At 38.1% G+C, this 24,636-nt stretch overlaps 1 protein-coding gene and 1 non-coding gene across 11 annotated transcripts in view; both read right to left on the reverse strand.

Annotated features, from left to right (window-relative positions):
- Nucleotides 1–24,636, reverse strand: part of RPGR (retinitis pigmentosa GTPase regulator) — a 177,464-nt gene that overhangs the window by 150,315 nt on the left and 2,513 nt on the right. For 6 of the 10 annotated variants that reach the window (XM_060407497.1, XM_027962909.3, XM_027962905.3 and 3 more), the window contains exons 3-11: nucleotides 24,251–24,343; nucleotides 22,181–22,243; nucleotides 19,823–19,981; nucleotides 18,329–18,478; nucleotides 14,667–14,825; nucleotides 9,448–9,603; nucleotides 4,637–4,761; nucleotides 2,002–2,187; nucleotides 906–1,077 (exon numbers count right to left, since the gene is read on the reverse strand). In XM_060407497.1, the coding sequence (XP_060263480.1) occupies nucleotides 906–1,077; nucleotides 2,002–2,187; nucleotides 4,637–4,761; nucleotides 9,448–9,603; nucleotides 14,667–14,825; nucleotides 18,329–18,478; nucleotides 19,823–19,981; nucleotides 22,181–22,243; nucleotides 24,251–24,343 (1,263 nt within the window). The remainder of the gene's footprint in view (nucleotides 1–905; nucleotides 1,078–2,001; nucleotides 2,188–4,636; nucleotides 4,762–9,447; nucleotides 9,604–14,666; nucleotides 14,826–18,328; nucleotides 18,479–19,822; nucleotides 19,982–22,180; nucleotides 22,244–24,250; nucleotides 24,344–24,636) is intronic. The other 4 variants (XM_060407496.1, XM_060407494.1, XM_060407495.1 and 1 more) reach the window with 2 other exon arrangements.
- TRNAY-GUA (transfer RNA tyrosine (anticodon GUA)) lies at nucleotides 6,054–6,125 on the reverse strand. Its single transcript has one exon. It is a non-coding gene; the product is annotated as a tRNA-Tyr (tRNA).

The raw sequence follows: 24,636 nt of genomic DNA on the forward strand, positions 1-24,636 counted from the left end.
CTTGCACACACTGTTGTCAGAATCTACTTTTCCCATGTACAGGGCTGAAGTGATTCTTATCTCCAAAGGAAACACAAAAGTTGTGGTGAGATGTAAGAAACCCTGCTCCTTATCAGGGTCCTAGATGTAGGGAATATTCCATTCCCATGGTCCCCAGTTCTTGCCTGAGTTCCTGATCCTTTGTTACCTCAACCTTTTCTGTAGGTTCCTGAGCCCAAAGATATTAAAATGATCTGTCCCACTGTTTTTAATTCCAGATGCCCAGTTTATCTTCTTAATTCCAACCCTACTGCTTACTCTGTTTTCCTAGTCCTGGCTTCCTGCCCTGTCCCTATCATCTGAGCACATGGCATGTGGCAACATAAACACATTCCTAAGATACATATAGTTAATAAATGTTGGAGCTGGCATCTGCTCCCAGATCAATTGGACTCTACATCCCATACTCCTAACCATGATGCTATATAGCTTTAATACATAACTTCACATAGGGCCAGAAGACCTGTATGCAAATCCTGTTCATTTCCTTTATAAAACTGAGTGACCTTGGGCAAGTCACTCAATCTCTTCAAGCCTGGTTTTTCTCTTATGTAAAAATGAAGAATCTAACTCCCACCTATTTTGGGTTGCTTCTGCGTTTAAAGGTGATAATGTAAGAGAAGGTGATATGTATGTTATACACTGCTCTATAAAGATATGCTGCTGTCATCACATGGGATTTTTAAGGTCATCAGAGATGCTTTCTATTAGTCAGAGTATTCCTGGATTTGAATTCAAATGAGATGTCAGTCTCTAACTAGGAAGAAAATAACTTAAGTGGAGAAAAAACATCTGAAGATGAACATGAAAACAGTAGGAATAAATGGTACATTTCTTCTGAGAGCAAGCAGAGTATCAAATGTTACCTGGTTCCATTGGGGGCATAGAGTTCTCATTTTCAGATATCGTTTTCTCTAGCAGGTTACTTGCAGACATAGAGAAAGGAATTAAGTGAGGCGAAAAACAAATGGGCTGTGGGGAAGTCCCTTCAACTGGAGGTAGTGTTCCTGTCATTCGAATAGAGTCTGGGGATTTCTCCTTTAAAGCAAACAGATTAAATAAACTGTTAGATGATGTTATATACTTAATATTGATGTAAACTACCCTGAGGTTGCAAAAACTATTGAAGAGAGAGACTTCAAATTGGCCAATGTCCTACAATGTTCACTCTTTAATAATCCCCAAGGGCTCAAAAATGTTTTGTTTTGTTGCCTCTGTGTCTAAGTTGCTCTAAATCATCAATCTGTAGGTATGTTTTTCACAAGATGGGGAAAAGCATATGTGTGTTTTCTCTGCCTTCCCTGAAAAAAAACAGTTACTCAGGAAAACACAAACCAACTACAAAATACTTACAGGATATTTCTTAATTTTTCCATATATACTTTTTCATAATAAAAAGCCAAATGTAACTTTTTACCTCTAAAGGCATACATTTGGGAATTTAAAGTAATTTTTATTAAAAGAGGAATGTCTCCTTTAAAAATTACTTGGGATTTTACTTTTAAAAATATAAGTGTCATTGTAATGATCATTTTAAAGCGCAGAATGAGAATCCCTAAATTTAATTAAGAAAGAACATTCCCTCTCAACCCAAAGTCCTTATTTTTTGTTTTCAACCTTTCATTATTTATAATATATAACCTTTCACTGCTCATGAGGTATTAGCTTTAAAAGACAAAAGCAAAATAGAAGTCAATTCACATACGGTTGAGACAACAATTTAGCAGTACCACTGTCTACAAAGGTTTTCTATGATCATTTCAATTTTCTAATTTGTTTGTTTAACAGTTTAGTTCTGAGTTTTCTTTAAAAGTTTGTAAGCCATTAATTCTAATCATTTTATATAGTAAATTTATCTAAGAAGACCCTTCTTTGGTTTAAAAAAGAAAATAAATTTGTTTTCTTCCAGTTTTCTTTGCAGCACTAGACAGTGTTATTATATAGAACAGGTCACAAATGTACCCTCTTTCTACGGCGCACACGTGCTGATAAAGATCTCTGCAGTATGTTTTCTAAAGGCGGATCACTGATGGGCACATATATAGCTGAAGGTAAGCAATAATCATCGATTTCATCTGACTCAATGTCTTCTGCCATACCAAGTCGTGGAGTAGCAAAAACTAGCATGTGACATCCACCACAAGCAACCTGCAGCATAAATTCACGGGTAAATTAATTAACATTGGCTTCAAACACAAATGGGTTTTTAACAGTTTTTAGCTACAAAACATTAACTTAGCAGTAGACTTCCTAGACTGAATGACTGAATCTCTCTTTCTCCCCCTCTCCCTCCACACACACACACACACACACACACATACAAAACACATCAGTTACAATATATATTCTTTAAAAACTATTACTGAAAATTAGACCAGATTTATACATCATTGTACTTTCAACTGAATATATAGTATAGAGAAAAAACTATCTGGCACATCATATTTCTCTTTACAAGTTAGAAAGGGCTATTTTAATCTTGGAGCAACACTAAAAACTTGAAAAAAATCAGAGAAGTTCTACTTAAAAATAAGGGACCCATGGGTCATGTCAATGTACGGCAAAAACCATCACAATATTGTAAAGTAATTATCCTCCAATTAAAATAAATAAATTAACAAATTATTTATTTTAATTGGAATTTTTAAAAAAAAGAAATAAGGGACCCATGAATATATCAGTCTCTTGGTATAAACATGTCTTCAAGCCTTTCTCTTTACGTGACGCTTTCTTAAATTTAATGCTTAGAAGTCCCAAGAGCAAAATGCAATGATGCACAATGGTGAAAGAATGAAAAACGTAATCAACATCTTAAGGACTTTAAGAAATAAGTAATTTTCAATAAAATGCTTAAAAAACAACATTGTGTAGTGTTTACAATAAAAAGACTTCTGGTATCTTCATAGAGCTCTACATTGCAACATAGAACAGCATACTCTGAACCTTTCCTTCATAATATTTCCAAAGTTAAAATTGATCTGTTTTATGTATAGTATTTAAAAAAACTTATCTTCCCCATAAGATTATACAGGGGCTTCCCTGGTGGCTAGATTATAAAGAATCTTTCTGAAATGCGGGAGACCCGGATTCAATCCCTGGGTTGGAAAGATCCCCTGGAGAAGGGAATGGCAACCCACACCAGTATTCTTGCCTAGAGAGTCCCATGGACAGAGGAGCCTGGTGGGATACAGTCCCTGGGGTTGTAAAGAGTTGGACACAACTGAGCAACCCACACACACACACACAAGATTATAAGCTCAGTGAGTGAGAATCTGGTCTCAGTGTTCATCATTGCATGCTCTATATTTCTCATCCTCAGTCCAGTATTTTGTACCAAGCAGGTATTCATCAAATAGGTGTCAAATCATGGAATGGGAAGTGTTCCACAGTATGAGGCTCTGAGCCTTTAGGGAACAAATTCCAAGTGATATTGTTAGGGGAAGCACACTGACTGAAACCACCCACCCTGGCCAGGCACCACAGTAACCATTTGCATGAGTTGTTTTACGACAGGAGGTCCTGCTAAGGAACACAGAACTAATAAGCTACCACCAACCAGAAGAGTTCGGGAAAGGTCAAAAGGAGAAACCACATGTCCGACCACCTCCCAGAATCCTTCTCTCTGGCATCTATCTTGGCTAAACAAGGCATGCACCACCAGGAAGGGCTCTTGAGTCAGAATGACTGGCTAAAGACAACCTGGAAACTAATCCTATCACCATAAAACCTGAGACCATGTGGCAGAGCTGTTCTCCTGGGTTCCCTTACCCTATTGCTCTCTGCCTGGGCACCCTCTCCCAATAAAATCTCTTGCTTTGTCAGCACATGTGTCTCCTCAGACAATTCATTTCAGAGTGTTAGACAAGAGCCCAGTTCTGGACCCTAGAAGGGGTCCCCCTTCCTGCAACAATATTATCATCAGTGTGTGTGTGCATGTGTGTGTGTCTGTGGTGTGTGTGCACTCTGTTGCTCAATCGTGTCTGACTCTTTGCAACCCCATGGACTGTAGCCTGCCAGGCTCCTCTGTCTGTGGGATTTTCTAGGCAAAAATACTGGAGTGGATTGCCATTTCCTCTTCCAGGGGATATTCCTGACTCAGGGATTGAACTCAAGTCTCTTGCATCTCCTGCATTGCTGGTGGATTCTTTACCACTGTGCCACCTGGGAAGCCCTTATTATCATCACAGACTAAACAAAATTTTCATCTATAGTTCTTAATTGGCAACTGTTAGAAACAACAGAGATATGGTGCCTGATGCGGACAATACTGAAACAACACTTTATCCAAATAGCACTTAGCTAAATAAAGTATTTTCAAAACTTGTCATTTATTATCAGCAGGATCTGAGGGTCTGAATATTATCTAACCCAACAAACATTTACAGATGACAACTATGAGTGAGGAAAAACACTAGGAAAAGGACAGATTTTCAGTGTTGTGATGTCTGACATTTGACCTTTAGGACACTAGTGTATTCACTAGATAAAGCCATGTTATTATTTCATCTAAACATAAAAGGACTCATTTTCTAAGAAATCCCAAAAGAATCAAATATAGGAGTATGAACATGGAAACAGGGAAATGTGAAGCCCTTACCAAATGTACTATATACTTCAAAAAATTAGAACACAAAGTGGGAAGGAACTGATTGGCAAAATTCTCCATTCCGAGTCCTAGTTTTCCGTGTCGACCATCTCCAAAAGTATACAAAAGGCCTGATTCTAAAATGAAAAAAAAGAGAGAATTATGAAAGTTACTTTGATGGATCTATTTGTAAACAGCAAATATATTAACTGACATTGCAACTTTCCCCTCATATTCTGCATTGAAGTTACTCTGGTCCATTGATGTCTCCACACTTTCTACGGCTTCTGTTGTCCACACATAACATTAGGCAACAGATACCGCGAGAATCAATCACTAGCACTTGGTGGCTTGTGAAGTTGAGACCCAGTCCTGCAAGGTGTTGTATGGAGTAGCAGCAATCCAGAATGAGCTCTCATGATAAATACCACCTTTTCAAAGAGAAGGAGATTTTTGTATTCTGACCTTCTACATCCCAATTCATTTTCTTTTTTCCTCAGGTCATTGATTAGGTGAGGGTTTATCAACTCTGGCACTACAGACATTTGAGGTTCAATAATTCCCAACTGTATGGGTTTGTCCTGTGCCTTGTGGAATGTTCAGCAATATCCGTGGCTTCTATCTATTAAATGCCCATACAATACCCCACCTCTGCAACTGTGACAATCAAAAATATCTCCAACATTGCCATGTGTCCCCTGGGGAGACCAAAACACCACTAGACTAGATCAATCCTCTCCCTTACTTCTGCTTCAGGGTTGTGGAAAGCTCCTGAAGGAAATGCCATAAACCAACCATGCTGCTTGTTGAGGATACCAATATTGGGGGGGTCCCCTACACAGCCGGGCCCAAGATAATGATGAGTAATTGTCACCTCACCAGTTAATCTTTTTGTCTGCGGCCATAGCAGCTAGCCTGAACCTTCACTCCTCAAGCCTTTCCTTCATACTCTCCATCTCAAGTGAGGTAAGCGCCATGGAAGCAGAAATAAAGGAAATGGTGCCAGTACAGGTACAGAGGAGGGGCTCTCCCTCTAATCCACTGATTAGGAAAGGCTTTCAAACTGAAGCTGAAAGGATCAGGGTTTAGCTACAAGAAGGAGGGACCAAAGGATTTTTCAGGCAGAGGCCAGCATCACATATCAAGCAGAGAAAGAATAACACAGTCAAGAAGCCATGAGGCAACCAATGTGTCTGGGAGCACAAAGGGGAGAGTAGTATGAGATGAGTCTGAAGAGGTAAGGAGGAGCCACACGGCAGAGTATCTTATTAGCTCATATTTAGCATTTTTGAACTCTATATTAAGAACAAGTGAAAGTGAAAGTTGCTCACTCATGTCCAACTCTTTGTGACCCCATGGACTATACAATCCATGGAATTCTCCAGGCCAGAATACTGTAGTGGATAGCCTTTCCCTTTTCCAGGGGATCTTCCCAACCCAGGGATCGAACCCAGGTCTCCTGCACTACAGGCAGATGCTTTACCATCTAAGCCACCAGGGAAGCCTAAGAACACTGGAGTGGGTAGCCTATCCCTTCTCCAAGGGATCTTCCTGACCCAGGAATCGAACCAGGGTCTCCTGCATTGCAGGTGGATTCTAAGGCAGATATTAAGAACACCAATAACATAAATGAATGGTTTTAAGCTGGGAAATGACAAGATCATATTTGGGAACTTGCACTTTAAGATGGCAAAGTAACTGTATACTAAAAAAAGCCAAGAGAATTATCTGAAAAAATAACCATAGTTCACTGAAGTGGCAAGTTCAAAACTTAATATATTAAAAATAAATAGATTCCCTATAAATAATTAATAAACCAGCATTTAGATTCTCAATTTAGATTATAATTCTTACTACTAGGTATTTGTTTTTTTCTTTACGTGTACTCCCTATTTTTGTTGCTTTCCTCCTTTTTTTGACCCTGATTTCTGCATTCACCAGGGCTTCCCTGGTGGCTCAGCTGGTAAAGAATCTGCCTGCAATGCGGGAGACCTGGGTTTGATCCCTAGGTTGGGAAGATCCCCTGGAGAAGGGAATGGCTACCCACTCCAGTATTCTGGCCTGGGGAATTCCATGGACGTTGTAGTCCATGGGGTTGCAAAGAGTCAGACACGACTGAGTGACTTTCACTTCCCTTGTTCAAAATGTTAAGGTGTTTTTTTTTTTAAACTTGAGTGTCTTTAGCCAGAAAAAATAAGCTCTGATCAAGCTGCCTGATCACACTTCCAACCTCAGAGAGCTTTTAAAAACATGAACCACTGGCTATAATGGGGAACTGGTAAGAACTTACTGATAACTCACTACATACCTGTCATTAGTCCACAAAACATAACACCTACCCCTGCAGAGGATTCATAACCAAAACAGTCAAACAAAATTAATATTCAATTATTTGTGCTATAATTTCTTTTATCAGGAGGAAAGGTATTACAAAATTTTAACTAAATAACCTAATTATATGTTAGAGGATCTGTAAAAAGTGTGTATTTATTATTGTGGTGACCCAAGGATGAAAGAGCAGATAAAACCAAGGAGGGTCTTTTAATGCAGAAATGGAAAAACCAGACCCTTATCGTCCTTCCCTGCCCCATGTTGTAACTATTAATGGAACAGTATAACCGGTCTCCCTTCCTACCCCATTCAGTTCAGTTCAGTCACTCAGTTGTGTCCAACTCTTTGCGACCCCATGGACTGTAGCACGCCAGGCCTCCCTGTCCATCACCAACTCCTGGAATTTGCTCAAACTCATATCCATTGAGTCAGTGATGCCATCCAACCATCTCACCCTCTGTAGTCCCCTTCTCCTCTCGCCTTCAATTTCTCCCAGCATCAGGGCCTTTTAAGTCAGTTCTTTGCATCAGGTGGCCAAAGTGCTGGAGTTTCTGCTTCAACATCAGTCCTTCCAATGAATATTCAGGACTGATCTCCTTTAGGATGGACTGGTCGGATCTCCTTGCAGTCCAAGGGACTCTCAAGAGTCTTCTCCAACATCATAGTTCAAAAGCATCAATTCTTTGGTGCTCAGCTTTCTTTGTAGTCCAACTCTCACATCCATACACTTATCCCACCCAGTATACAAGCCTCATCCAATCAGCAAATGACCCACAAGATCCCTATCCCACTCCTTGTACCCCGGGTATAAAAGTGTACTGAGGACCCCTGTTAAATGTCGGTTCTTCCTTGAGCTGGCCCACTGTTCTAACAGTGTCTCCCACTCTAATAAACTTTATTTTTCTCTCATTCTGTCTCATATCTTGAAATTCTTTTCCAGCCTGCGCCTGGACCATGACAACTATCAGTGGCAATTTAGAGTTGATGGAAAATGGCAGTAAGGACAGAGAAACTGAGCTTAAGGGCCCAGCCATAAGTCATACATTATCAACAACTTTTCTGGGACTATGAATGAATAATTCTTTACATTCTATATAGTTCAATTTCATGCTACATTAACAAGGACTTTAATGTAGTAACAAGGATGTACATTAACAAGGACTTTAATGTAATGGGCTTCCCTTGTGGCTCAGATGGTAAAGAATCTGCCTGCAATACAAAAGACCCAGGTTTGATCCCTGGGTTGGGAAGATCCCCTAGAGAAGGAAATGGCAATCCACTCCAGTATTCTTGCCTAGAGAATTCCATAGACAGAGTAGCCTGGTGGACTACAGTCCACGGGGTCACAAAGAGTCAGACACGACTGAGCGACTACACTTCCGACTATACTTTTAACAAGGACACTGATACTAGAAAATGGGCAACCAGAGCTCTCTGAAAGATTCTTTGGGGAAGAAGGGCCAGTACATGGTAGTACCTTATATTTGCTGATCCCCACTTCCCCTAACCAGATACCATTAGATGAGTTCCATCATAGCAGAAACCTTTGTAAAAGAGGGAGGAAAACACAGAAATACCAGTATCTGGATTATTTCAAAATATTATATGCTGCTGCTGCTGCTGCTGCTAAGGTGCATCAGTCGTGTCTGACTCTGTGCGACCCCATAGACGGCAGCCCAAAAGGCTCCTCTGTCCCTGGGATTCTCCAGGCAAGAGTACTGTAGTGGGTTGCCATTGCCTTCTCCGAAATATTATATGAGTTACGACTTTTTAATGCTTTGCTTTTTCGATCGAAATGTGAGCTACAAATACAAAAATTACAGAGCCTTTTGTTCCAAAGCAATTAAAATTGTGCAGTCAGTGAGTGACTCTCACTGGGTGAGTCAGTCGTTTTAGGGAAGCACCTTTACTGAGTCCTACGCTGGCAGCACCTAGTTTCTGAGGTTGAGAAGTAGGCCCAAGCAGCATCTTCCCAGACAAAAGGAGAAACTGCAGAGCAGAAGAGCGAGCACTGCTAGCACTGTGGAGAGAGCACGGAAGTCACGCCTGAAAACACCTCCTAGTGGCAGAAGCATTCTAAGAATTTACTCAGCCTGAATGGTACTGTCAGATTGAACACGGAGAATTTTTTTAAATAAGTTCCTTCTTAGGAGATTTTCCCCCTTGGCATGAGCAGAGTTCAGAGCCTTCAAATCAATAGTTTCAAAAAGACTCCAGCTTTCTGCCAAAGTATAATACTATGGTCTCACCTCTGGGAGCACTGACTTATTTTGAGGCTCTAAATCTTCAGATCATTTACACTGATTTTAAATTGAACTAAAATATGAGAAAGGAGTTTACAACTTTACACATTGGCATATTAAACAAGGAACTACATTTTCTCACTTATTAATTCCTTTGTTTAAGTTAGATACATTCATTTATATAGTTGTTTATTTTGTAATAAATATACCCAGTTCCAATAAGTATATTAACAGAAATTTTATCTGTACCTGTTATCAAAGCTGTGTGATTTTCTCCACAGCAAACATGACTTATTTTCTTATCCTTAACACTCTCAATGACTTTGGGTTCCGAAGTTTCAAAGGTGAAAGTGCCAAGACCCAGTTGACCAAACTGTCCCAGCCCAAAGGTGTACACGGCTTTCTCTGAAAGGGGAGAGGCAAATACAAGAAAAGGATTTCAGAGATACAGATACTGTCATCATTATATCTGGAAAAATGGTGACATTCCCTCTTCTATAAAGTACGTTAAGGGTCTCTCAAGGAAACATTCATGTAAGAATACCCAACACTTACCTATACATTCGATAAAGGAAGAGAAAAATGACAAGGTACACAGTTGTAACAATTATGTCATGGGCCTAACATATAATGATAGAAGGAACTGCTAAATACACAAAAGCCAGTGAAACTGAAAAAGTCTCTATAATTACCATTCAGTCAAAAAGCATCAACTGTCTAAGCTAATTCCTTTCACTGACTTAAATAAACGAATAGTGTTTCTCACAGAAAAAAATCCTTACTTTTAACAGTAGTTTAATGGAATAACCTATTTTAGGAAACAATCTCAGAGGAGAATTTGCATGAGAATTAAAACTTACAGCAGATATGCTACATTTATTCACAGGTAAAACTCATTTAGGGCTTCCCTAGTGGCTCAGCTGGTAAAGAATCCACCTGCAATGCAAGAGACCCCGGTTTGATTCCTGGGTTGGGAAGATCTACTGGAAAAGGGATCGGCTACCCACTCCAGTGTTCTTGGGCTTCCCTGGTGCCTCAGATGGTAAAGCATCCACCTGCAATGCAGGAGACCTGGGTTCGACCTCTGGATTGGGAAGATCCCCTAGAGGAGGGCATGGCCACCCACTCCACTATTCTTGCCTGAAGAATCCATGGACAGAGGAGCCTGGTGGGTTACAGTCCATGGGATTGCAAAGACTTGGACACGACTGAGCTCCTAAGCAAAGCACAGCACAAAGCTCATTTATTAGGAAGTGCAAGAATAATCAGAGAAAGGGAAAAGCCTTTCCTCTATATTATTTAAATTAAAAAAAAAATTATTGAAGTATAGTTGATTTACAATGTTGTGCTAATTACTGCTATACAGTAAAGTGATTCAATTACACATATACATATATTCTTTTCATATTCTTTTCCGAAACTCCAGTACTTTGGCCATCTCATGCGAAGAGTTGACTCATTGGAAAAGACTCTGATGCTGGGAGGGATTGGGGGCAGGAGGAAAAGGGGACGACAGAGGATGAGATGGCTGGATGGCATCACTGACTCGATGGACTTGAGTCTGAGTGAACTCCGGGAGTTGGTGATGGACAGGGAGGCCTGGCGAGCTGCGATTCATGGGGTCACAAAGAGTCGGACACGACTGAGCGACTGAACTGAACTGAACTGAATATAAAATATGACCTTGCTGTTTATCCATCCTATGCGATAGTAGTAGTTTTGAAGTGATTCCAAACGAACTCCAATAATTTAGTAAGTATTAGCTCATGTAGTCTTGAGAAATGGAAGAGCATAAGAACAGGATAAACAAGTGGTGATCTAAGTGTCCTTTTAGACACACAATGCTTCCGGGCCCCTGCCTTAGGAAGCACAGTGTCTGCTGCATTTGTGTGCTTCTCCGCAGTGCAACACATTGCCTCTCCTGCTGCAGTTATAGAAGCAAGAGTTTCAGATTCAAGTAGAAGCCCAAACCTTCATTACTACTAGCTGTGGCAAGCAGACAAGCTACTTAAATTCCCTAATGCTATAATCCCTTCTAAAAGAGCTGCTGCAAGGATTAAATGAGAAAACACACAGGAAGGTTCAAAAACACAATGGGACAGTCAGTTGTAAAATAACATTTTTCTAAAAAGTAATTATCTAATCAACTCACCTTATTGTGACAACACAGGATACTGATGAACACATAATTATTGTCATATAGTTTTACATTTTTCTTTCTAATGTCTACTTCATGAGTAAGACACAATGATATTATTTCTTAAAGACAACATAGTGTGTCAAGGATATGAAGCCACACTGAGGCAATGGCAAACAGACCTTTATTTTAGTGTAAAAACACTATCTCTCGTAAAACTAATAATCACAGCATATCTCCAATTCTGAATATTCAGCTTAATAGGAGGATGTTGGGTAAGTGAAAAAACTGTCTATCTCGAGCTGGCCAACAATCACTCCAAGTTTCTTGGGCTGTCTGACAACAGCCTGTGAAATTAGGCCGTTCAGGCACACTGAATCAAGTTACAAAAGTTTTGCCCTTTCTCTGTTCCCTTGTGTGCTTGAATGATTAGCAATGACAATAGTTTCTATTATTTTTAAATGACTGAAGACTCTTACCTAAGGACATTATATACAAAAATCAATATAATTTTTAGTCATCCTAGCTTTGTAACATTTTTAACACTGTAATTCAATGTTAATAAATAATACTGTCTTAGGAAAAAGATTTGATTAGTTGGCTTCAGATAAATATTTCTCTAATTTCACAGAATACATTTCATTTCACAACTAGATACTTGTGTAGCCCTGTAGAGATCTTAAGTTTGTCTAAACATAATCTGGAGAAGTTAAGTTCTTATTTTCTTTGGGGCCCAGACTTCATTGTGGACCCAATCTAATAACCAAGCCTTTCTGGTCTTCTGATAACTGCTGTGGATGACATACAAAATGACATGAATCACTTGGTCTCACTTAGTTTGTCCCAGTTCCAGTCTGATACTTTCTCAACAGCAATCCATTGTTTCCCTGACTATTGTTACAACCAGTAGCTGTATTGTGTAATCTATCATAGTTATATCAAAATATCAAGTTTTAAATAAATTTATCAACAATGAACTAATTAAAATTATCTTTAAAGTATTTTATTGACTTTAAGATCAATAAAGTCTGATCTAAATAGACTTTAAGATCAGAATTACAGACACAAGAAAAAACAAAGCTGGGGAGGGCCCCCAAAGAATCATCTAATCCAAGCCCCTCCCTTTAGTTAAGAGAACCATTTAGAACAGATGATTAGCTATTCTTGGCTTTATGGTCTTGCAAAGTATCCGATAACTCTTAGGTATTTAACTTAGTACTTACTCAAACTGATGATCATATACTCTTTAGGTCCATTTCTTTATCAATTAGGACTAAATATTTAATATTTCTATCCATACTGCTTCAGAACACAGGTTTCTCATGAGGACTGGCTCATAATAAAGCCTTCAAAGGTCCATGGATAAATTTTTAAAAATAGGCAAAGTAGTGAATTTTCCATACAGATAAATTTTTACAATTTAAGGGGATGTCTTTTATTATAAAATTAAGAGCTTTTAAATTTTTGTTTTGAAAATGACCCTTATTTTATGATATAATGGTGAAAACAGATTCATTTTTCTTGCAATGTCCATATTTAGCCAAATGCAAACTGGAAGTTGGCAATCTTCTCTAGGTCTTCATATTCTCTTACAAAATAAAAAACTTAAAATATAAAAACTTTAATGGTCTGTGAGATTCAAAAGTCTCCAAAAATCTGGAGAAAACAATCAGGTTCTGGCAATATGGTTTTTAACTTCAAAACAAAGTTCACAGAAAGCTAAATGTCTATTATACTATATGAAAATATCATACTTATGTGTACTTATGTGCACTTTTTAAATTTTAAGTATAATGAAAATATTATCTTGAAAATATTTTATAATATATGGTTTAATGACACGTTATTATATAGTCAACATTACGTCCTTCAGAATAACCTTCAATCACTTAATAAATTCTTTCTATAATCTTTGTATAAACCAGAGAAAATACATGACATAATAAATTGCATTTCTGCCTACAGAATAAATTTTCAGATAATTTATAAAGATTAAAGTTTAATTCCTAAAATAAATCTTTCAGAAATTATATAAAAATTCACTTTATCAGCAGAAGTTAAAAAAAAAACTTAAACTTCAGAATTATTTCCAAATTTAGAGTGGAGGACCTGGAAAAAAACATTTCTCACTTTGAAAATATTCCATCTGGAAATTGCAATTCTGGGAAACCATAGCTTTATAAGCATGACTAGGACTAGAATAGGAAGTCAAGGAAAAGTGATGTAAGAGAGGAAAATCTAAAGATAATATACAGCTTAATCACCTTGCAACATTTAAGCATTATCACCTAAGAATTGGATGTTATTTAAAAATCTGTCTAGAACACTTCTAGCTTTGGGCTACTGAAGATTTAAGTGGTGACTTCAGAAACTGTTCCTTTTTACTAAAAAGTATCATAATTATTCACTACCTAACTGCATTACCTCTATACTCATCTAAAATAAATCTAATGCTGAACAAATCTGAGAGCATCAATGTAAGCATATTAATAGGCAGTATATTTTAATTATACTGACTAGCATCCTAGGAAGTCACATGTCATACCAAAAACAAAATTCAGAAGCCAAAAGGGACATTATCATTAAGGTTCTAACTCTGTATTCTTATCTGTAATTTACAATCTTAACTCCCTTTAATGAATTACTATAACAGACATAAACATCACAAAGAAATCACCAAGTTAGATATTGTGAATATCAAAGAAAAGAATTACCAATGACAAGTAGAAAAGACTATTAACAAGGAGCTTCTTCAAAATAAAGTATTTCAGAAAAATTAATGTCAATTTTAAATAAATATGGAATACATATACATGAGGAAAACAAAGTGTTCTTGAAAATGAGCTAAAAAAGTTATTTGCTGCCATTAAAGGTGTTAAGGTCATGAAAATGTCAATTATGTAAGCAAAAACGATTCAACAAGATTCTTTTTTTTTCTACTTAACAATATCTTCCATAGGCCAGAAATGTTTACTAACTATAGGAACAAAAAGTAGAGATCTTAATGGAAAAGGATGCAAAGTCAACTTACATGAAGTACCTGAAACATACAAACTCACTGAAGCAGAGACTTGAATGGTGGTTGCCAGGGACTAGGGTGGTGGACAGGGAAGCTGCTAATTAATGGATTTCAGCTATGCAAAGGTGAAAGTTCTACAGACTTGTCATATCAGATTGTGCCTATAGATAACATTACTGTATTATACGCTTAAAATTCTGTTAAGATGGTGGAGCAGATGTTAAGTGTTCTTACCACAATAAAAACAAGTGAATGTTAAAAAAGGTTTTCGTTAGGTGCCATGGAAAGCAGGGAACGGAGACGCACCCCTACCTGTAAGAACAACTGTGTGTCCTCCACCACAAGCAACTTGGATCACCTTCTCAGAAATTCCAGGCACCAGCTGGGGCACTTTGTGATTGACCAGGAGCTTTGGGGGAAGACCTAACTTCCCACTCTCTGGTTCTCCAAAGGTGTACAGTTCTCCCTCAGCTATTGAAGAAAAATAAAGAGGGCTCAGTGATGACAGAGACATGAACAAAAAATACTGGTCTTTTTGGTACATGTTCTTATGTTTCATAAAAAATTTTGAAAATATAGACTTAATAAATCTGACCTTTCTTGAGATACTTTTACTCAATAGTAAGGAATAAAGGTAGATTTTCCCTTCTTCTTGATTATTCTAATCCAAATCTTCATGAAGAATTCATGACTATCACTACCAGTAACAACTAGAAAATTATTTTATCTGTTTCACAATACATAGACAAGATGATCTTACTTCTTCCACCTACTTTTAATAAAGCAAAATGACTAGACATTAAACCCCCAAAAGGACATGGATTTTGTCTTGCTCACTATGGTATTCACAAGAACCTAGCAGTGCGTCTAGTACATTAAATATAATACTTATTGCATAAATAATTGCTTTTCATTAAACTTTCTGTAGAAAACTCATTTATGCGTGAAGCAAATATGGTGAGTAAGCCTAAAGATCGCAGGTTTTACTTAGATGGCACTTTTTCCAGACAGACTCCTGCTAAGGAACTCATGTCATTTAATTGCTGCCTTGTCCATACCAATACTATTGATTTGCTTCTGTTATCACACTTAGCACACTATACTATGAGCTTCATGAAATCAGGAACTATTTTCTATGAACTGCAGTGAGTTCTATAGAGCAGGAATTTTAAAACTGTAGTAAATACATAATCTAATCATAAGCTTCTACATCACTCATGTAGAAGAGATAACACAGCACGTCTTGTTGTATTACTCGCATGTCTCCAAAAGAACCACACCACGACTGACTGCTGACTAACCCCTGGGAATGCGGCCTTTGGGAGTGTTCTTTAAGCTGGTGATAGGTGATTCTGTTGCACACACCTGGAGAAATGAATTATGCCAGCTTAGCCAGAAGCTAAGAAAGGGTTGCTTTGCACAAACATCAACACTGATGATGTACACCTGGTTTCACTGTTGAAGGGCCTGATTGCAGGTGCCATGATGAGTTGCTAGCAGGATGTGCCTACATGACCAGCCACCTACAGCAAAGCCTCAGACCCTGAGAATAGAACAAGGCTTCCCTGGGCAGAGACATCACACACGCATCACTGTAGTTCAATGCCAAAGAGAAAACACACCTCGTCTGGCCCTGGAAGAGGAAGGACTGGGAAGTGCATACGGGACCTCTCTGAAGAATACAGATCTTTCCTTTGCTGTAATAAATCTTAGCTATGAGTATAACGAGCTGTCAAAGACAGATCCCTTCTAGCAAATCAGAACTTAGGGAAGTTGTGTGACATCTAACACACATGGTAGGTGCCACTTAAAACTTGGTCAAATACTGCAAACACAGCCAAACTAATTTTCTAGACTGATTTGCACAAAAGTGAAGTTTTCTGTACCATAATTTTTTCTGAAGTACTCAGCACAGAAGTGCTCAGGAAGTCAGCATGTCTCCCCCTTTCCCCATGCTTCTTGCTTCTCATATGAAAGGAATTTCTAAGTCCAGACAAGTCTCTTTCTACTACTGTCTGTAAATTCCTGCTGCTCCCCACACCTTCAATGGATGAATTGCATGGTATGTGAACTATACATCAATATAGCTAATTTTTTTAAAGGCATAAAACAGAAAACAAAACAAAAAAGCTCAATGTAATGCCTATCAGTCAAAACGATTAATTGCACTTGTTTCTCTACTGGCTAAAGCAGTAGTAAATAAAAATTGACATTGGCAATTTTATTAAGGCCTAAATATAAGACAATGCTTTATTTGTTTTTCCATGTGTTTTTCTATTTTTTGTTTCATAAACAAAGTAAGCACAGACTATACCAATCCCAGGAGCCATAAAGTTGGAAGTAAGTTGGTATGTGGTATTGGCCCAAGGAAAACAATTTATCGTTCATTCACTTACCTCCTCATTCAACAAGATTTATTTATTGTCAGTTTCTTCAAGACACAAACTGACACAGTAATGAACAAAACTAGCCAAGTTAGAGTTTGCCCTTTCTTAGTACCAAACTACTACCAGTTCAGTTCAGTTCAGTCACTCAGTCGTGTCCAACTCCTTGCAACCCCATGAATCGCAGCATGCCAGGCATCCCTATCCATCACCAACTCCCAGAGTTTACTTAAACTCATGTCCATCCAACCACCTCATCCTCTGTCGTCCCCTCCTCCTCCTGCCCCCAATCCATCCCAGCATCAGAGTCTTTTCCAATGAGTCAACTCTTCACATGAGGTGGCCAAAGTAATGGAGTTTCAGCTTTAGCATCAGTCCTTCCAAAGAACACCCAGGACTGATCTCTTTTAGGATGGACTGGTTGGATCTCCTTGCAGTTCAAGGGACTCGCAAGAGTCTTCTCCAACACCACAGTTCAAAAGCATCAATTCTTCAGCGCTCAGCCTTCTTCACAGTCCAACTCTCACATCCATACATGACCACTGGAAAAACCATAGCCTTGACTAGACAGACCTTTGTTGGCAAAGTAATGTCTCTGCTTTTTAATATGCTGTCTAGGTTGGTCATAACTTTCCTTCCAAGGAGTAAGCGTCTTTTAATTTCATGGCTGCAATCACCATCTGCAGTGATTTTGGAGCCCCAAAAAATAAAGTCTGACACTGTTTCTACTGTTTCCCCATCTATTTCCCATGAAGTGGGACTACTACCGAGTCATTGGTAAACCTGGGGGGCACTAAGATGGGACAATAAGCATTTTCTAAACCTGAATCTGAGATGCACGGAATAAGAAGTAAATGTGTAACAAATACTTAGAGAGATATCTAAGAGGGTCCATAAAACTGTTTTCTGCTAGGTGTTTTTATTGTTAGAAAAACCATCAATAGGATAGAAAACCAAGATCACACTTTTGCTGTTACTACTAGAGTAGATGTAGGCTATAATAGATTCCAGCATTTAAAATATTTTAATTAAGGTAGAGAAGGTTGCCAATGAGGCCAGGAAAAGGAGAAATTGGGGGACTTTTCCTGAGAAAAGTCCAACTGAAGGAAAGCATATCCCATACTGAACTCTCCTTTTCCATCAAATCATCAACCCTATTCCTACAATGAAAACCTATGACTTATGTGCTAAAATGATAAAAGCAAACTATCAGGACAAGATCAAAATTGGTCAAAGTACAGAACCAAGCAAATCCAGAGAAAAGAGGCTCATAGGTCTTGTTTTTAATGCCAAAGAAATTTGAGGACCAACATTTAGAAGGGTTTTTTATATATAAAATTTGTTTTCCTAATAGAGCTAATTCATTAAAATCTGTCAGATAGTTTGAAAATGTCAGATAGTTTGAAATTATAAACATTCATTATTAAAATGAAGAAACACTGTGACCTAAAACAGACCAAAATAATTTCATTACATGGAGTACCATGGCGATAGTGCTATAGAAATATAGGCTATTATGTCATTTTATTATTAATTTAGTAATAACTTAGACATGAGAGATAACATAAGAAATTCAACTGTCTGTCTTACTTGTTACAAAAGCTGAATGGTAATATCCGCAAGAGATCCAGGAGATAGGTTTTCCAACAGTCACTTGATGTGGGACACACATATTAGTTATATTTTGTAAACCAATTTGCCCTTCGGAATTGTCACCCCACATGAAAAGCTCACCATCCTCTATAGATAAAACATGAAGAGGAAAAAACATTTTAAGAGGTAGCAGGGATAGCAAGTTATTATATTCCCAACAGAACATTTATTTTTTAATTTAGAAAAACAATGTATCTTGAAAGAAAAGTACTAAGACATTTATACCAGGGAACTACTTAATAGTACTATTTCTATTATGAAATGTTTCTATAATGATAAAGGATAGAGAATAACCTAAAGTATATCACTTTAGTCACGCCCATATTTCTACCTCAGTAGCAAAGACAGAATGTCCTTTCCTATAATAACCTTTCCTTATTCTAAAGTCTCTAAACAGAAGATGGTTCCCTCCTTTCAAGCAGTCTACTTGTAACTGAACTGAATGTCAGCATGAGTCACACTACACATCTCCCAGACAAGGCCCAGGTCAGAAGGCCTGGGACTACTTTGCTCTGAGAACACTGTGGGAATGACGCTTTAGAGGAAGAAAAAAATTAAATAAATTTATTTTGCTAAATTTTTTTTTTACAGTTGAAAATACATAATCTAACTTCAGAGACTAGGAGATACATTAGCATACCTAACATCTCAAAACTAGGCTAACTCCTGTGCTTTCTGATAAAGGTTGTGTTGTTAGGAGAAAAAAAAAAACCTAAGGGAAATATTCTAGAAAAGGATGATCAAGACTTATTTACTTGCATCTTTTAATTAAAAGTTTTTAAATCTGAAGTGTTTCATGATAAAGCAAATAAAAGGAAATATGAAAATAAGAAACAAAAGGAGGAGGTCTAAATGCCAACTGTGTGGGTGAGAGAACTGAAGGGATGGAACTGCAGATCCGACTCAGGCTCTCTTACCGGCCACAGCAACAGCGCACCTCACACACCTCCCTAGACTGGAACAAAGAAATACACCGGCAGCTTCTTCAGTGAGACATGTTAATCTCAGCTCCAAATTTTAAAGAAAGTTCTCATATGGGCTTTTGATAGGCAGAGCAGAGTGATGCAATAACCATTACAAACTGTATTTTAGTAACATATCCCACAGATTTCTGGGATGTTTCTGACAGCAACTTCACTAAAGTTGAAATATAACTTTCAGAACATGCAATGAAGGTACTATTTAAGAATATCTAAAGAAACAGATGGGTAGTACAGCTTAGAAGTTACTTAACAATTACCTTCTAAATGTATATAAGCATAAAGTTGTAATATTTGTCATGATTTTCAGTTCTATTTTAAATGTCTTCTGAAAACACATGGTCAATGAAAGAAAATGAAACAGGACTGCTGTCTTCAGTTTACTGATTCTGTATATCCTGGTCTGAAAAAAAGGGCTATGTCCCAGTTTGAAATGGAAAAAGAGTCTTACCAGTCAGTGCGGCTGAAGTGTTAGACCCAGCAGATAGTTGTTTAATCTTATGCTGGGATGTAAAGAAACTAATGAGATGGAAGGCACTTCTCTCGTCAGTATCACCAAGTCCGAGCTGTCCTTCATTATTTCCTCCAGTGGCATATACTTTGCCTCCTCCTGCACATGGAAAAGAAAACATCAGTATACCACAGTTGTCATCTTTAGGAGACAGTCCAGTGTATACTAGATAGTATCACTATTACTAGTGAAGAAAGTTGAAAGCTGGCATCATCCTAAAATTTGGTGAACAGCTTCCTTTTGGTGTCAAAAGTACAGCAAAATAAGCAAGGCTCTACATTTCTGTGAGATTTTATAAATTATTCTATGGTTTAAGTAGCAACAGAAATGCAGAACTATTAATTCAGAGCAAAAAAGAGGAAAGTAATTTCCAAATTAGTTTATAATTCAAATCAAAACTTTTTAAAAGAGATGTGGTTCATTAATTTTAACTTCCATACCATTAAGGCTAAGATATAATAGGTAACCATAAAATGAGGCAAATACAAGAAGAATCTAATTAGAAATGTGGAAACTCTATGTTTCAAAATTATTTTAATTTTCTATATTTAATTTTCTGCCTTCCAAGGCAGTCCAGCATTGTGTCTAGGCAAGAGGACACAGAACCAGATGTCCTGGGTACAAATTCTGGCTTGCCACTTATCAGCCGTGTAACTTTGGGCAAGCTATCCTTAACGTCTCAGTGTCTCATTTTCCTCATCTATAAAATAAGATAATGTCTACTTCATAGAGGTGTTATGAAGACTACATGAATTAACATTTATGAAATTCTTAGAATAGAATTCGGGACACTACAAGCACTGCACGCTGCTGCTAAGTCACTTGAGTCGTGTTCAACTCTGTGCGACCCCACATGAAACTGAACCACACAATTTAAAACATATAGAGCATATCAGAGTTGGTGGAATGCTGAAGCACTTTAGAGAATGACACAAGGAAAAAGTTGAATAGTCACAAAAAGCTCTATGGAAGAAGACATACACTGGATCTTAAAATTCAAAAATCTGAATGAGAGAAAGAGAAAAGACACTTTAGCAAAGGGAAAAGTATTGAGTGAGGGCAGAGAGGTGAGGTGGGGGCTGAAGCAGTGAGAGCAGCCTGAAGACAGAAAAAGCTATGTGTAGGGGATGGAGGTGGGAAAGACTGCTGCGTGGTCAGGGCCTGGATATCTAATTGCTCCAGCAGGATTTGTCGGAAGATTACTTTTCCTCACGGAATTGCCTTGGCACCTTTGTCATAAACATGGGCATAAACATGTGGCTTTATATCTGGACTCTACTCCATTAATCTTTGTCTATCTACTTACTAATAGCACACTGTCTTGATCATTGTAGCATTGCGTGTGTGTTAGTTGCTCAGTCATGTCTGACTCTCTGAGACCCCATGGACTGTAGCCCACCAGGCTCCACTGTCCATGGAATTCTCTAGGCAAGAATACTGGAGTAGGTTGCCATGCCCTTCTCCAATCCCTAGATCTTCCCAATCCAGGGACTGGGAACCCAGGTCTCCCACACTGTAGGCAGATTCCTTACCGTCTGAGCCACCAGGTAAGCCCCACTGTAGCTTTACAGTAGGTCTTAAAATCAGGACCTCCATTCTGATCTTTTCAAAACTGTTTTGGCTATTTGAGGTCCTTGGCTTTTCCATATAAACTTTAGAATAACCTTGTGAATTTCTACATACACACACTCATACACACACATGGCCTGTTTGGATTTTGATTGAAACTGTGCTAACTCACATCAAAAGCCTTTTAGGAAGGGCTTCCACTCACCCTCTGAAAAGAAGAGGGAAGAGTAAGATCAGGAGCATGTGGCCCCTGAAGGTGTGCACACAGGTAAGGAGATGCTGTTCCTTAACGTAATCCAAGAAAAGAAGCTTTTTCTTCATCCACTTAACATTTATCTGCATATTTTCATGGGCAAACAAGTGTACTATCCATTTACATTTTTTAAAAAAATCCTAATCTTACTGTTACCAAGGCACTGTTTCTATTAATTTTACAAAGTCACAAATGTTACTGGAGTGAGACCTCGGTCCTCAGATTGGACAGGAAGTCATACAGATTGAGTGAAGTGAAGTGAACTGAACTGAAAGTTGCTCAGTTGTGTCCGACTCTTTGTGATCCCATGGACTATACAGTCCATGGAATTCTCCAGACCAGAATACTGGAGTGGGTAGTCCTTCCCTTCTCCAGGGGATCTCCCCAACCCAGGGATCGAACCCAGGTCTCCTGCACTACAGTTGGATTCTTTACCAGCTGAGTCACCAGGGAAGCCCACAGATTGAATACTATACCTGTTAAAACTAGGGTGTGGTTCCTTCCGCAAGCAACAAATTTCACTTTTTCCGGTTTTAAAGCTAAAAATATAAAAATACAACAAGTAAGATATTTTATGATTATATGGAAATGATAAATAATCCAGGTCAAATGATGACCAAGCTGTAGAACAGATTTAAACCCAGGCCTGTCTGACTTCTAAGTTGATTTTCATAACTAATAAATTAAAAGTTTTTGGAGGTAGTTATGTATCATAATAACTAATGGTGTTCTGAAAAAAAATACAGATAGCTTAGCCTGACCCCTGGAGAATCTGAGTCAGTAGGTCTGAGGTAAGACCTAAGCATCTATATATTATTTAAAACTCCACAAGTAATTAGTATGTGCTGAGATCCACCACATTGTTATGCTGTCTTTTCTCCAACCTGATCTATTCCCTAATATGGCATTACCATCATCAAGTTTACTTTCTACCTCACACAACAAAGCACTAAGTTCAACATTCATAGGCATTTGTTGTTGTTTAGTCATATACCTACAGTAAAGTTCTTCATTCATTCATTTACATATTAAAAACATTTACAGAACATCTCCTAAATGCTCAGCATAGGGGCTGCAAATATCACTAAGACAGAGTCCCTGGCTCAAAGATCTCATAGTCTAGACAATCTTGTTAGCTTGTCTATTAGGTATTGGACTTCCCTGGTGGCTCAGATGGTCAAGAATGTGCCTTCAATGCAGGAGACCTGGGTTCAATCCCTGGTCGGGAAGATCCCCTGCAGAAGGAAATGGCAACTCACTCCAGTAATCTTGCCTAGAAAATCCCCTGGACAGAAGAGCCTGGTGGGCTACAGTCCAAGGGGTCACAAAGAGTCAGACACAACTGAGCAACTAACACGTTCACTTTCATTCGATTGTGAACAGTAAGCATAGTAGGCACTATAAATAAACTCAAGGGTTTAGTCACCTGTGCTCAGTAAATATTTTTTGACTTTGTGGAATACTTTAAAAGTTCCACAACAATATCTACAAATAGCATGTGTGTGTATGTGTGTGTTAGTTGTCCAATAGTGTCCAACTCTTTGCAACCCCATAGAACCCACCAGGCTCCTCTGCCCATGGAATTCTCCAGGCAGGAATACTGGAATGGGTTGCTGTTCCCTTCTCCAGGGGATCTTCCTGACCAGGGATTGAACCTGGGTCTCCTGCACTGCAGGCAGATTCTTCACCATCTAAGCCACCAGGGAAGCATGGATATGATAAATTACACTGAAATTCTGAGCTCAAATTAAAAATCTGGCTACAAAGATAAAGAATCCTATTCCTGCCATATCCCAAGGAGTCTCTATCACCATTCAAGTATAGCTGATGTTCATGGGTTAAACCAAACAGAAGCTTTTGCACATAATGGCGAGAAAGCTTTGTAAAGGTATTATATTTTCTGGGACAATCCTGATTTGAAACATTTTGTCCTGTTGTTCTTGTAAGAACACTGCCGCTGCTGCTAAGTCGCTTCAGTCATGTCCGACTCTGTGCGACCCCATGGACTGCAGCCTTCCAGGCTCCTCCATCCATAGATTTTTCAGGCAAGAGTACTGGAGTGGGGTGCCATTGCCTTCTCCGTGTAAGAACACTAGTACTAATCAACACCTAGGCCTGATGTTTTCTTCAGCACATCTGCTAACTATATACAGCAGGGTAAAGTGTGTTTTATAAAACCTGCAACAAGTGAGACAGAGCTCAAAACCCTATCACATTGTTTGTTCTCTGTATATACAATAACAGTAATATTTAAGTAGGTTTACAAAACAGGCAAAAAAAAATGATGTTCAAGTGCACAGTACTATAGAATCATTATTTCTTTTGTGGTCTCTGGGTTTAAAAATCAATGTGATTTTTAAATCCTAACATATAGAAGTAGTTCTGAATATCACATGAAAAATAAAGTTAAATGCCAATAATATTCAAGTAAATCTCAGTGAATAAAGAACTAAAGGCTTTATTATTTATATTAAAGAATTACACAATCAATAGAAAAGTACTTTATATAATTTAAGTATTTAAAGTGATAAGAAAAGACCCCAAACCTTTGATACATGTTGGCTTGTTAACAGTTGCTTTTGATCCTAATCCTAACTGTCCCCAGTTGTTACTGCCAAACATGAAAAGCTTATTATTTCCTGGTGGGAAAGAAACAGAAATAATAAACTGTAGCATCTTCAACATAATGTGAGATAAAGTCATCAGAAAACAATAAAAAAGCTGTACTTAAACAATGTTATCAGTTTTACAGGTTACCTTGCCCATCTACTTATAGCTATATTATGTTAGTTGTAAAGAGTTTCTAAGATTATACAGTAAGTTTTTTTGATGTTATGAATATATTCAAATAGATTTATTCTAAGAAAGCAATATGCATAGAAAATCACGTGTCAGTATACTAAGGGAACTTAAAAGTCTTCCCTGATAAATC

Source organism: Ovis aries, chromosome X (assembly GCF_016772045.2).
Source record: "Ovis aries strain OAR_USU_Benz2616 breed Rambouillet chromosome X, ARS-UI_Ramb_v3.0, whole genome shotgun sequence".
NCBI classification, from domain to species: domain Eukaryota; kingdom Metazoa; phylum Chordata; class Mammalia; order Artiodactyla; family Bovidae; genus Ovis; species Ovis aries.